This window comes from Girardinichthys multiradiatus, chromosome X (genome assembly GCF_021462225.1).
Source record: "Girardinichthys multiradiatus isolate DD_20200921_A chromosome X, DD_fGirMul_XY1, whole genome shotgun sequence".
In the NCBI taxonomy this organism is placed as follows: Eukaryota; Metazoa; Chordata; class Actinopteri; order Cyprinodontiformes; family Goodeidae; genus Girardinichthys; species Girardinichthys multiradiatus.
Genome location: NC_061817.1, coordinates 26,517,917 through 26,532,196, shown reverse-complemented (window position 1 = coordinate 26,532,196; position 14,280 = coordinate 26,517,917). Strand labels below are relative to the sequence as shown.

The window sequence follows — 14,280 nt, the reverse complement described above, 5'->3', positions numbered from 1 at the left end:
TGCAAAGATGGTGACAAAGTTAGCTTTACATAGCTTAAAATGAATGAAAAGGACACATTTTAAATAGTTTATTAGAGTTACCACAAAAACGATTTACACCTATATAATATCACACTGAAAAAATTTGTTACATAAAAACAGTCAAAATGTGCAACTTAGCTTCTCTGCTGACAACCACAGTGTATTTGAAATTCTTTTCATTAAAAGCATAAAATGTGAAATAGATCTGATGTTTAATAAAAGGCACATCCTATAAAAATATGTGTTGTTTAGAGGTTCAACCCTAAAAAAGCAGATTTAAGTTATTCATTGCATTTACATCGCTATAGATTTTAAGGTTTTGTTAAGGTTATTATGGTTTTGAACTTATAGGCATTCATACTGAATGTTAATATTAGGTATTTCAACCTCATTAAAACAAGCGATAGTAATACAATAGTAATAGTTAAACCTACACAGTAAAACCTAGCAGCATTTAGCATTTCCTGGATGGGTAAATACCCTATAACAAAGTTTGACTTAATACTAGAAGCTATATTCTAACTTAATTAATGTAACATGTATCTACAATCAAATTAGCTGCGGAAGAAATTCACTATGTACGATGATGCTCGAAAGCGCTTTGAAATGTTCACTTCATAATTAAAAAGCTGTTAATGAGCAAATGCATTCACATTATGTCCTAGTGTGTTACTTATACAGTGTTTAAACTCAAGTGTAACAGTACTATATGTAAATAGTCCTCCAAACTCTGTTTCCTGAAGAACCAAAACTGTGTTTCACCAAAACTGAATGATGCAGACATTGCTATGTGCATACCTCAACGCGCTTCCCTCTAGCACCTGATTAAGATGTTTGAGCGGGGCACTTGGACTGCACTGCTGCGGCCACACGTCATAGAGACATTCTCCCCTCGACAATGGCGTTGTAAAGCTCCTCGTCCACTCGCTCATAACGGCCTGCTCGACCATTCAAAAAGTACATCTGGTCAGTTGTGAGACGTGGGTCATATCCCTCCTTCTGCAGCCTGGTCTTTTGGATTTTAAATGTACCTACACATGAATGGTTGGATTTATAATATTTCATTGGTTGGATTTATAATTTGCTGGCAATTTACTTGCCAGCAATGATTTCTTTGAAGAAGAGGGAAATAGTGGGTCATTTACCTGTGGTGTCTACCTGTGGGGAGATTCGCAGGAACACTGGGCGGGCATAAGTAGGAAGCAATCGCTGAATCTTCTGCAAGAAACTGTCGCAGTCAAACTTCCCTGTAGCATCTGCAATGGCAGCCATGCCTGCTTTACCTTCCACACCTAGAAAAAATATTATTGACAGCAATAAGACTAAAAAGGAAAGCCCATTATATGGCTCTAGTCCTAAAGGCACTTCAGTTCACCTGGCACTGCTGCACCATACACAGCCACATCAGTTTGATCCAGGACGTTGCTGAGTATGCCCTCCACCTCAGTCGTAGAGACATTTTCCCCTCGCCATCGGAAGGTGTCCCCACTGCGGTCACGGAAGTACATGTAGCCCAGCTCATCCATCACTAGTAAATCTCCTGGAGTAAGTGGAAAGCTAATTAGCTACAGCTTTCCCCCAGAACAACTGCAAGCTGTAAGGATTGAACATAACTAAATAATTTGGATGAAAAGGTGCCAACCTGATAAATATGCAGAATCATTTTTCCTGAAGACGTTGTGAACAATCTTCTTCTTGGTAGCATCCTGGTTGGCATAGCCATCAAAGCGCCGTAATGGGTCCTTTTGGTTTATACAACCTACCAGAAGCCCTGGTTCCCCTGCAAAGCATGCAGGATTCTAACTGTGTGCTTTCAGTACATAACATATAACAAACAGATTCACAAGCTATATCAGACACATTTATGATAGCAATAAAGCGATTGGTTACCAGGGCTGCAAGGCATGCAGAGACCACGGCTGTCCCGAATAAGTTCCATGGTGTCCTCATTTACCTTCACCAGTCGGATGGGGTACACATAGGGTAAAATGCGACTGTTGAATCCACAGGCTCCCACCTGACAGAACAAAATCAGCTAAAGGTAACCCATATCCAATAATATTTTGTGTGCATAGAGACGACATATTGATTTCCAACCTTGCCATCCATGTTGGCAATGCTGCAGTTGCACTCAGTTGCTCCATAAAACTCCCCAATCTGCCCAACCCTAAATCGCTCTGTGAAGGCTTCCCACACACTAGGGCGCAATCCATTCCCCACTGCCAAGCGAACTTTGTGGCCCTTCTCAGATGGTCGGACCGGCTGAGACAGGAGGTACCGGCAGATTTCCCCAATATACTGTACCACCTTTAAAAAGAAGAAATCATCAAAAATGCTCATTTCAATTACCGATTCGATCAAATTTGGTACTCTTGATTCTGGTGAAGTTGTAGGTCTTACAGTGCAGTTGTACTTAATGCAGTCTTCCCAGAAGCGGCTGGCAGAGAATTTCCTTTTCACTACCACAGTGAGACCATGGATAAGACACTGACCAACTCCAATAATGTTACCTGTCAAGAGCGGAGAGCTTTTATTTAAGTAGCAAAATTCAACAGTTGGTCTAAAGGTGGACTCATTTAATGTTGGAGGTAAGCATCACATGCCTGCCGAGTGATACAGGGGCAGGCAGTCATAGATAACATCATCAGGATGCATGCGAAAGGCAAAGTACCCAAAGGCAGCAATTCTGTAGTAGCTGTTATAAAAAAAGAGGATAGAGTTTCAGATGTCAAGTAAACTGTACAGAAACTGTAAAAAATCTTAAGTGCAAGGGATTCTGGTGAGTGGTTGGTCTTTGAAACATACCGACTGTGGACCACAATGGCAGCTTTGGGAAGTCCTGTGGTTCCAGATGTGTAAATATAAAACAGGCGGTCTGGAGAAGATATGGCAACATTGCTACTATTTATATCGAAGTTATAATTCAATTCATGCTGGTTGGTTCTTTATTAACATGGTGATAATCATTAACATTATTGCTTTTGGTCTGGACTGGCTTATTATGGGATTTGATAGTAGTTACTGCTGCTTTTAAGACATATGAGTAAATATTGAACACGTTCAGGCTTGCTGCTGCCATGGTCCTACGTGATCCCATCTATGTGGAAAGATCCAAATACAGATATACTCAGGACATACTTCAAAGGTTTGGGACACACATGACCAGTTTCTTTTCACAATGTGGATACCAATCTCCCCTTGATCTCTTAAGGACAAACATGTTTCCTGAAGTGTTTCACTTTGAGAATATTGTGCTAAGGTTATTATGTAAAATGCAATTCTGCAAAATGCAACAATTTGTTAGTATTTATGATTTACAGAAAACCTTTTGGTGGTATATTCTAATTTCTGAAGCATCAGTGAATCACTCAGCTATAAAGACAGCTGCAGAGTTGCAAACGTTGGAAGCCAGCTTATTAAAGTCCTTTCTATAAGTATGCAGGGTCACGCTGTGCACATTATTGCACTGCAAAATCCCTTTTCCTCGCTTGATCGCACCAAACATATCAATCAAAATCTTGGCTGCTCCTGATTTTTGGACCAAATCATCTGTGAAAGTACAAACACTACATTTTTCTCTACTTTCAAAATGGCAGACATCAAAATTGAACTGAAACAATATTTAAATGTCATCAGGCAGAAGTAGGAGATCAACGCGAATCCTACAAACCTTCCTAGTTACACTACGTCTGCCAGGAGGAATGGGCCAAAGTTTCACCAAACTATTGTAAGATGGTGGAAGGACATAAAAAAGGTTCGACCCAAACCACACAGTTTAAAAAAGCATTTCACCAAATACTAAAGAGATGTATGCAAAATTCTGAATGTGAAGAAAGTTGTTCTCTTGTTATTCTGGGCATTTAGCAAACAGAAATAATGTTGGTAATCCTAAATGACATAAAAGAGGAAAAGTTAAGTCTGATTTAATGTCAGAATTTGAAAAAGAAAAGGTTATATTAAAAATATGGTTGACAATGAACTTAACACAAATATATATAATAGCACTTGGCCCTAATAATATCAACATAGTTCAACCTTAACCTAAAATTAAACTTCTGAGCTAAAATTGAAAATAAAGCATAAATTCACTAAATTGCAAACATGTTAAACTGTACTCTATCCTAAAGGCTGTTTGTGATTCAACGAATAAAGACATAACCATAAGTAAAGTCTTACTGGACACTGGCTCCTTGCTGACTCGGTTTCTTAAAGAGTTGGTTAAATGAAGTGTATCTAACAGAATATATATATACATTTCATTTCATTTACAAAAACATAGGTTTAAAGAATTATGGTCAAATTTGTAAACCTTTATTACAGAAATATGGTCCCACTATAAAGGACTTAATTGGTTAACCATAAAGAGTAATATGATTTTAGCACTAAGCTGTGGACAGCCCAAAGTGAACATTTCTTACACTAGAGTAAATGTTATGCTGTTGGTGTCAGCGTATAATGAACGCCTACTTACCATTCATGGCTTTTCGGGGAACACAAGGTGAGGGTGGACGTCTCGGTGCAGTGGCTAAAAGTGGGTCCAGAGGTTGAGCATCCAGAGCTGCCAGACATTCTGCGCTGAGGTCTCCTGTACAAAAGCGTACCATGGACTGGCTGATGGATGAATTGATCTCCAACATGGCTGATCATAATGGAAAAGGAACAGACAGGAGGAGACAACAGAGGAAACCAAAGGAGGTGCGTAAACTGTATGAGAACATGCAGTAAATGTACGTTTAACGCTAAAATACCAAATGTATAATGTTTAATACACATTTCAGAGACCTCTTTAACAAAGTTATTACTATTACTATAGCAGCCTTTAATTAATAACTTCTATAATAGGGGACTGAAACTAGTAATAACTAGGAGGAAACCTGTCAGTGAAGATAAAACAGTCCCACATTTAAGATAATTCCCTGCTTTGATGCTTGATATAGGACATTATGACATTATCATTTACAAACATGGAAAGACATCAAGAGATCTAAGCACTTCTCCGGCAGTTTTCCATCATGTCTACTACATGAAATGCAAAGTGAATATTTGTCTAGAAAACCCCAAAAACCAACTTCTTGGCTTTTTATCAAATATAAAAAACACCACCAAGCAAAATGAAAACCCCTACCATGCCTCCAGCACTGTTCAATCATTTTGAAGGTCCATATAAACCCTGTTGCTAGCTACATACACATACTGCAAAATACTAGGAAAGCAATTCTGAAAAACACTTTCAAAAGCGGCAAACACTGTTTAAGTGTGATGTCGTGTTTTTTAAGGCATACAAAATATATATTTTAAGTTAATAATGATATGATAAACAAATGACCATAAATACCTAATGTATCACTTATGATACAAAGAAATGATAGAAATCCAGGTAATGTTTTGTAAAAACATGGTATGTTAAAGCATCCACTCATAGGCTCAACAAAAAATTGAACTTTCTGCCTATTAATTATTGTAATAGGAATTATAGGACTTATATTTAGTTAAAGTCTAAATCAAACTGATTATTGTTTTTCATACAGCTACATTAAAACAAAATTGAAGTTTTGTGAGTGAGAGAAACAGCATGCTGTCTAACTTAGATGCCACAGAGGGAATTTTCAGGAAAATATTTACACACAGCAGGTTCAGACATGCTAGTGCCATCTGCATAGTTTAGGTTTTACATTGTGACGGTACGCATTATTGTATTACGTAATTACACAATTAGGTAATATACTACATCCCCTCAATTACAACTTTTTATTTGCCGTGTGGTTGCTGTTTTGAGAATTTCATATAACGTGACATATAAATATCAAGCGTATCATGTGGTAACCGTTTCTTTATTTCTGTTGACAGCATAGTCATTGCTCTTTGTTGACGGTTAAGGCCTGAAAAAACTGCGTCCAAATTACCTGGTGAGAAGTATTGTTTTTAAATCATGTTTTCCAAGAATGCATATTGCAAAAAATCAACTAATTTCATTTAATTAGCTCATTAAAAGTCTAGTTTTAATCATAGTATTTATTTCAGAATTCAACTACAATGTTGATATTAAAGAATAATATAAGCAGACTCCCTTTTTGTTTCAAGGCAGAATATTTTTTGATGCCGTTTTAATACAATATCATTTTCTACATTAGCCAACATCTTAACAACATCTGAATAAAAGGATAATTACAACCAGAGCTGTGCATAATTACTATGATACAGTTTTAGGTTAACAATCCAGTTTCTAAGACAGCATCTCTTCTATACAAATTGCAATGCATACTCTGCAAGAACACAGACATGTGTGGCTCTCCCAGAGATGAAAGAATAAACTGATTGACATGATTCTGTTCTTCCAGCTTGTTCTTGATACATATTCTTATGTGGCGTCTGAGAAATATGAAGTGGGTGTGTGCTGCAGTAGGAGAGATCTATGAAGACCTCCTAGGAGTTCTGCACGTAAGTTCTTGTGAAGTATGAAATGTCTTTGCCAGCAAAAAAATTGTTCTTGCTGCCTGGAATAAAATAACTAATTACATACTCTGTTCTTGCAGAGTATGTATTGGCCTTAAGTATTGTAGAACATCATGGATTACAAGCAAACTTTCTCATTGTAATATATTGATGTACATAACCCTTTTGCAATTCTGTGTAAGAGTTCAAACATATTTGAGTACAAGAATAAAATCATGCTGTTGGAGTCATCCATTTTGGTCGCTCAGTTGAACATGCGCAACTCAACAGACATCGCAGCTCTGATGTCACCCGGGATTATAAACCCGCAGGAAATAAAGTTTCGTGGCCATTTCCCGCGTGTCTCATGGGACGACGCAACGGAGGCGCATATCTGGAGAGACAAAAGCTCGCAGGCGAACTTTTGCTCCACAAGGCCATTCCCGGAAGAGCTTAAAAGCTGGAAATCTGTCTGACACAAGAAGGTCAGAAGATTCATATATCGATCAAAGACCACGCCGACACCCGGCGCAGGTGAAAACCTACAGAGGTTTTTATTTCCAAGGAAATGAGTTTCCTCCTTGTTGATTCAGTCGACTAAACAGTTCTTCATATTTTCCCCTCCTGGAAGGATGAGAAGTTTAACGTTTTTTTTCTTGAGGTGATCACGGACGCATGATCCCCCATTACTCGTTATTCTTTAGACCTGACCCAACCGGTGAAAAGAAGAAATCAACGTCAAAGTAATTTCGTTCTTTTTATATCAAATTGGATAGGTGCATTTAGAGGTCTGGGCAAGATAAGGCATAGTGAAGGTGATTTTAGAATCACCAGTAGTTAATCTAAGGTATTAACTTGTTGCATGCAATACTGATTGAAGTGTTTTATGCTGAGTGGTGTTTTGATTTGCTGTACAAGCGCTGCTGAATCGTGCGTGTTCATGTTTTTGTCTGGCTGATCCCAAATCAGCCAGGAGTTAGAAGTTGGACATTTAAACGTTTTTAATTCAAAGCAACTGCGGTCTGGGCCTCGCCGGACCACTCCTTTTTTCCAGTTTTTATTACTGGAGTTTTTCCACTGAGTTCCCACCTCAGAGTTTTATGACCCTTTGTTCGAGATTTGGAGCGATCAGCTGATTGTGGCTCCACTGTTTTATCAGCTGATCGCTGCAATCGAGACATCAGAACACCAGGAGGACTTCTCTTTCCATTTAACCCAAATTGCACATTTTGTCCATAAAACTACTGGTTTAATCTTCATAGACACTAAATGCATATATATGTTTCTTTTATTATTATTGTTAGGTAGTCATTTTTATTCCCTTTGTGTAGAATAGTGCTTGTTAGTTAGGTGATGGTTTTTGGACCAGAATGATGGTATATCAGAATTATATGGCTTCAATAAATTTTCATATATATAATTAAGAGAAGCGTTTGTGTTTATTTCGTGCAAGAGTGATTTATCTGTTAAAACAAGGTCGAAGTTCCCCCACCTTCGGTGAAGTGGTTGAATAAACAGTGACATTTTGTGGTTTAGGTTAATAATTTATCAATTATTAATGATGAATAGCTAATTGTAATTATTAAAGAGGTTTGAGCCCATAACCACAACACCAGAGGACATCTCTGATTTCTATACGTAAGTGATGATTTTTGGTTAAGAAATTAATTTTCTTCAAATTATGATTTTAAATTATAATTCTTTATAAATATTAATTAATCAATAATCATAATTCTTACAACGCAAATCAAGTTTATACTATTGGTTTAAATCTATTTTCCGTCTTGTAAAAATGCTTAAATCCAGTTAACTTTTCTGACATACAACTCATTGCTTAAAAATGATGTCAACATACCTATTTCAAGTAATATGCTATATGAGGTCTATTTCCAGAGTAATACAGATGAATTAATTCTTACCATCAGCCAGCTCAGCTCCGAACACTATTGCCCGTGACCCTGATACCCCAATGCAGTGCAGAAGAGGATCACAGCGGAGGCTGAAGTTAATAAGCGCAGCTTCTACCCCAACTTTGGCCAAGCCGAGCCACAGTGCCACATGTAATGGCCTGCTTTCCAAGAAGAGGGCCACCACATCCCCAGACACCCATCCTTGACCTCTCGCCCAGTGAGCTACTGCATTAGAGATCTCGTCCAGCTGGGTGAAGGTCCATGTTTCCCCTGTGGCTTCATAGATCAGTGCTGGTTTATTTGGGTGGAGTTTTACTGTCTGGGTGAAAATGGAAGGAATATTGCTTCTACTGCGCATGTAACGCCACAAAGCCAGCTTCACCCTCAGTAGCACATAAAGGCCACTGATCGGGATGGGGGGGAAAAGAAGAGGAAAGATTTGAATGCAGAAGATGCAGATCCATATCCATACACAACTTTAGTTGGACGCATTTAACTTACTTGAGGTCTCTCTTGGCAGTGCGTGCTGCAATGTAGAAGTATTTCCAGCTTCTGGTGCCCAGATATACCCCTAGGCCTGCTGCCAGACTCCAGGGCCAGGACACCCCAACCAGACGTAGCAGTCCCATAGACCCCAGAGAGGCTGACACACTCGCTGCATTGTGCATTCTTGTCACGAAGAGAAGAAAAAAAAAGATGGGACTTACACAATACATCGCCAAAGATAAAGCCTACATGGGTTCCTCTTAAACGGCTAAGGTATTGCAGTACAGACTAGTAAACAAAAGTACACACAGAAAATGTTTTCTTACATAATAATTGCCTAAAAAACGACAATGTTTTAAGATAACACTACAGTTACAACAACAAAGTATACAAGTTGTATTTGGCAACAAACACAAGTTGCCGGGCCTGATAAAACAACCCCACGTCGCAAAAACTGTCAAATTTGTATATAACTTACCTATGAGTCAACAATCTGCCGCGACGTCACCTTTCACCCAATAACCCCGGAGCTCGGCTCACTTTATTTGTTACTTTGACGGAAGCCTTTAAACTCCGTCCTCCCACCGTTGAAACCGTTGAATCTTTCGTTTTGGTGGAAAACAGGAGTTTTGAAGTTTTGCAGCAGTTTATCTTTATCAGCGCCGCAGCTGTCAAGGACTGAGGACTTTACTAAGTTCAAGCTGTATCACTAAATATAGGTAAGCGATTATAACAGGCTGGCATCTGCGAGGAAGCTTTAAATAAGAATTCCCAGATATAATAATGACCCCAGAGAAAAGTGTTAGATGTGAATCAAGCTATTTTCTGTACTCCATGTTGGAGAGCGTTGCTGCCATTAAAGCACCGCCCACTAGGGGGTGTGAGCTTTCTGCAGGAGCTCAGTAATTTGTTTAACCCTGAGCCTGTCAAGGATTTCTCCGTTTTGATTGGACAAGATCAATCCAGCCCAATCATCCCAACCAACCAATTTGTAGGGGGCTGCTACTGAATGTAGGACAAATCATCAGAACGCCGGTCCAGACTACTAACTAAATGTTGTGAAATGCAGCTTGAGCTCTCTCCCATCACCTATTGACTCCAAGCTGCGTGGCTCTGGGCATGCAAACTATGCAATGTTAAGCTATGATGAAAAATAACAACAAAATTATACTTTAAAACTTTATATAACTGATACGTGGTTAAAAGCAGATAACTTAAGATGCCAGTCCAAAATGAAAAGGGGTCAGGGGGGCCAGGTTCACTGCAGAGTAAAGGTAGGTCTGCGGCTCTCTGAGAAGGAGTTGATGGATGTTGTGCCTTGAGAATAGCGACCACAGCAAAGGCTTGACAGGACCTTCCTTCGAAGTAAGATGTAAACCCAGGGGTCTAAAATCTGATTCCAGGCAGCCATGCGTAATGTCAAAAGAGTAAATGGGTCTTTTGTGTTATGGAGATCCCACTTGAACTGCTTGATGAAAATGTGGATCTATGATAGAAGACATGAAAATATTAAGTTTTAACAAGTACATTGCAATCCTCTAAGTGAATCTAATTGCTACTGTAAAACTACTAAAATGTATCTAACCATTTAAATATTTGTAGGAACATAAAAGAACAGAGATGTACACACCAGAAAGGGGCCCCAGCAGACACAAGACACCACAGTAACTGCTGCAAGTTGCACCATCATCTCCACATCCAACGAGCAAAAGAAGGAAGTGGATGATGCTGATGATGCACGACGACCACTGCAGGATGAAGGTGTCGTATTTCCATATCTTGACTTTATTCTTGCATGCAGCAGTGCCAGACCACTCACGATGTTGCACAACAAGGAAAAAAATAGAGCAAAGAGACCCAGACAGGAAAAGACCAAAACTAGGATTTTGTCAGCTGGTAACTCAGAGTTATGAATAGGAAAAAAACACCAAGTGTTAGAATCTTGGGTAGTATAGTATCCTACAGAAAAAAAGGGTAATATAGCCAGCACTAGTGCAAAGGATGACAAAAATAGCACCACAGACTGAGCGTGAGCAACTGTAATCATAGAATCATGAAAAAATGGCCGGGTGATTGCCACCCAGCGTTCCACTGCCATTGCACAACCAAGCAACAATGAACATAGGCCAAAAAACACCATACTTGCTCCAAAGACATTACAGAAGCCTGCTCCCCGTTTTAAGATTTTATATTTTATATTTAGGTGCACATGCAGTGCAAAAGCACCTAAGATCACATGCCCTAACAGGTCAGCCAAAAGTAAAGCCACTGTAAGTAGGAGAAAAGATTTTTTTGATTGGCGGCGGAATCTGCCACGGGACCGAGCCAGGATTCCCAGAGCGGTGAGGTTGGAGATTGCTCCAAATATCATGGTGAAGCAGGACATCTCTAAACCAACAGATGCACGGGAAGTGGTGTTGGTAGTGGACTCATTGGAAGAATAGGATTCCATTGTGGAAAGAGAAATTAAAATTACTGGTGCACTAGGGGTCATCATCTTCAGTTTGATCTACAGAGAAACAAAAAGTGTAATTACAATTATTAAAAAAAAAGTCCTTTAATCTTCTAGTTAGTTTTAAATGATTCTAATGCATCAGATTAGCAGACTATTATTTTATTGTACTTTGAACAAACAGGAAAGCTGAACAAATGTAGTGGTTTAACTGTTATTAGTTTTCACAATGTGCTGTTAAACTGTATTTAATTCTTGACATGTCTGTTTTTTTTCTTTCTGGGGACTCACAAAGATCACCATCATCTCTGCTCAACATATTTCATTTAAAATATCAATTTTCTTCAGTTGAATTTTTTTTTCATTTCTAAATTTTCAAAGGAATTTACTCACATTTCTTATGCCCTTTATTTTACGTATTGATATTGATCAAATTTAAACAAAGAGGGACTCCGAATGAGCAGTTTCCCCCCCTCTTTAAATGACTTCTACTTTCATCCCACTTTATTTTCTCTCAGGAAGAAACAAATCAATGCTTTTGGCGTCACAGAGTATCACTTTTTCAGCTTTATCTTTGTCATCTTGGACTTATTTAAAGAAAGGCACACAGAGCAGCTTTACGTATAATACAATTTAAAGAAAATTCATGGAGACACAATGTGCTCACTGATATAACATTTTCTTTAGAAATAGTTTCCAAAAACAGCAAACACCAAATTCTTCTTTCCAAAGTCAAGGTTGTAATTTTGCATGCAGTACAATATAATAAATAAAACATTACAACACGTCTCAAGCAAAATAAGGAATGCTCTGTTATAGTTTGGAAAAATCTTCATATCAATTGTGTTACTTAGACATTTACATAACAAAGAAGTTTTAATTTCTGCGGAGTTTCTGGTGTCATCTGTTCAAAATGAAATGGCAGCATTCCCAGTATTACCTCTAGAGACATGCAGAAACCTGTTCTTTCCTCATATTTTTTGCTTCATGACTATCTTAACTATTATCTATGGAACCAGGAATGCAGAAAGTATTTTATTATAGCATAAATTACTAGTGAAAAATGCATAAGTTCTGAATAAAACTTACCCAGAGGTGGCGATGGATTAATGCTGGGGTGTGATGGTGGAAACAGATGAATATGCTTCTTATCAGCAACGTTGCCTTGTGTGCTAAGTGAGTTATCCCTATTTCCTTCTCATTTTCTCCTGGTCCCCTCCCTTTTTCTCTGAAACAGTTTCTCTTTCTGTCTGTTCCTGCTTTCACCCTCACTCAATCTGGGAAGAACTATTTTATCACCACCTTCTGGACCTGCATTTTCCACTCTCCTTCTCTGCTGAATGTGTTCCTTCCATCTATTGATCTTTTCTGATGATCCTATGGAGCAGAGAGGATCTAAGCCCGCTCCCAGTTGCTTTTGTATTGATTAACTGCTCGCTAAATGGTTCAACACCCATATTCAGAGGCATAAATTGTTTACATACTTTTCCTCAATTACAAAATGGTATCTTTTTTATTTCCTGAAAACATCTTGTATCTCATAAATAATCAAATTTCTTACAGTGCAATGCAAAAATGTGGCCCTAGGGGTTCATGGATGATAAAAAATATAGATAGAAAAAGCGTTCAACTCGGACCTTAATTACAAATGAGATTTCTAAATGTAGTTACTCTTTATGGTTTAATTGCTCCTTGAAATGAGCAGTCCCTTTCTAAGCCTTCCAGTTTTTTTCATGACGCTGATCTCAAATAAACAGGAAGGAAAAGGGGAACGTCTCCCATTTCCTCTGTATCTTCTCAACCACGCAGTAAGAAATGCTTTTGACCCAATTAGCAATATTAGAATTACATTTATTTTTGTGAACCTAAAAAAGACATTTAAAAATACAGCTTTGAAGAATTCATATAAGGAAAGAGATGTAAACAAGAAATAAACAGCTTCAATGTAAAATATGAGATATGCGTTAAAAAAATGTTACAGCGGTGCTACCATTCCAGAGGACCATAATAACTGACCTTATCTAAGATCAGTTTTGAAACAAATAGAATGCAAATTCGCAGAATAAACAGCTCATTTAAATGTACTCAGATGCAAAAAATGCGTTAGTTTTGCGGCCACACACTAATGCAGGCTAAATTTCCCAGCAACTTACGGGCAAACATTCAAACTATAAATCGGTCTAAACTGTTCTGTGTTTTGGATTTCATTTTTATTTCCCAGACTCAAAGACTTTGGAAAAAGAGCTTGTAACAGACTTATATTTTAAAAAAAGTACCTGAGTGATGCAACCTACATTATTAGATGTGCCTAATTTATCAGGTTACATATGTATAAATTAGATTTAAAAGAACACATACGTTCAGTATATTTAAAAAATGTTTTTGTATGTACATTTCCAAAATAAATTACACAATTTATCAAGTGACAAAAATGTAAAAAAAAAAAAAAAGGTATTGACATGAAATTAAAGCGCATCATGGACAGTATGAGTTGTTAGGACAAGCCACATTAAAAGCTGTAAAGTCCACATTTTTTGTTTTCAGAAAACTGGGATTGAATCCAGAATTATTGCTCAGTTACTTTAGATGTGAGACTCTCCTGTGTCCTGGGTACTTCTGGATGCCTGTGGATGAAAATGCAAAGAGTGAGAGAGAGTTAACAACACTATGCATTTATGAAAGTGTTTCTTCATCTTTCAGAAAAATACACTATACTATACATCACAACTTCTTTAATAGCTCAATGATTTCAAATCATAAACTGTTGAGGTGTGGTCTGAGGATGTTTAAAGCTTTGCACAAAGATAAAAACTTGATAATTTACTTAATTTAATATCCAGATTTATAGTGTTTTAGGTCTGTTACGATTGCCAAAGTTGTTATTGCTAAATGCCAGAATATTGGGGGATGAAAGTTCAGATGATGATGTGATGGCTTTATAAACTCCTGATTATGATGATTCTGGTTAATTTATAGCAT

The 14,280-nt window shown here is 37.9% G+C and overlaps 2 protein-coding genes across 2 annotated transcripts; both read right to left on the bottom strand.

Annotated features, from left to right (window-relative positions):
- Positions 1-53: 53 nt before the first annotated feature.
- LOC124862884 (long-chain fatty acid transport protein 1-like) lies at positions 54-9,683 on the bottom strand. Its single transcript, XM_047357075.1, has 13 exons — positions 9,328-9,683; positions 8,865-9,032; positions 8,373-8,767; positions 4,493-4,660; positions 2,827-2,896; positions 2,625-2,716; positions 2,422-2,531; positions 2,119-2,328; positions 1,912-2,038; positions 1,664-1,801; positions 1,397-1,561; positions 1,167-1,313; positions 54-1,052 (listed from the first exon to the last, which is right to left on the bottom strand). The coding sequence occupies exons 2-13, from the start codon at positions 9,029-9,031 to the stop codon at positions 895-897; spliced, it is 1,947 nt and encodes a 648-aa protein (XP_047213031.1). The 5' UTR covers position 9,032; positions 9,328-9,683; the 3' UTR covers positions 54-894.
- A 185-nt stretch (positions 9,684-9,868) lies between these two features.
- LOC124862896 (prostaglandin E2 receptor EP1 subtype-like) lies at positions 9,869-14,274 on the bottom strand. The gene is made up of 3 exons (XM_047357092.1): positions 12,391-14,274; positions 10,480-11,358; positions 9,869-10,335 (listed from the first exon to the last, which is right to left on the bottom strand). Exons 2-3 carry the CDS (start codon positions 11,344-11,346, stop codon positions 10,108-10,110), a joined length of 1,095 nt encoding a protein of 364 aa, XP_047213048.1. The 5' UTR covers positions 11,347-11,358; positions 12,391-14,274; the 3' UTR covers positions 9,869-10,107.
- Positions 14,275-14,280: the final 6 nt, after the last annotated feature.

What these genes read in the sequence shown, in the direction of transcription:
- LOC124862884 (XM_047357075.1), bottom strand. Translation starts at nt 9,031, where the DNA reads ATGCACAATGCAGCGAGTGTGTCAGCCTCTCTGGGGTCTATGGGACTG. An exon ending in GCCCCTGTATCACTCGGCAG is followed by an intron (nt 2,532 to 2,624) that starts GCATGTGATGCT and finishes CGCTCTTGACAG; the next exon opens with GTAACATTATTGGAGTTGGT. An exon ending in CTGCATGCCTTGCAGCCCTG is followed by an intron (nt 1,802 to 1,911) that starts GTAACCAATCGC and finishes CATGCTTTGCAG; the next exon opens with GGGAACCAGGGCTTCTGGTA.
- LOC124862896 (XM_047357092.1), bottom strand. Translation starts at nt 11,346, where the DNA reads ATGATGACCCCTAGTGCACCAGTAATTTTAATTTCTCTTTCCACAATG. An exon ending in TCTGCTGGGGCCCCTTTCTG is followed by an intron (nt 10,336 to 10,479) that starts GTGTGTACATCT and finishes CTTCTATCATAG; the next exon opens with ATCCACATTTTCATCAAGCA.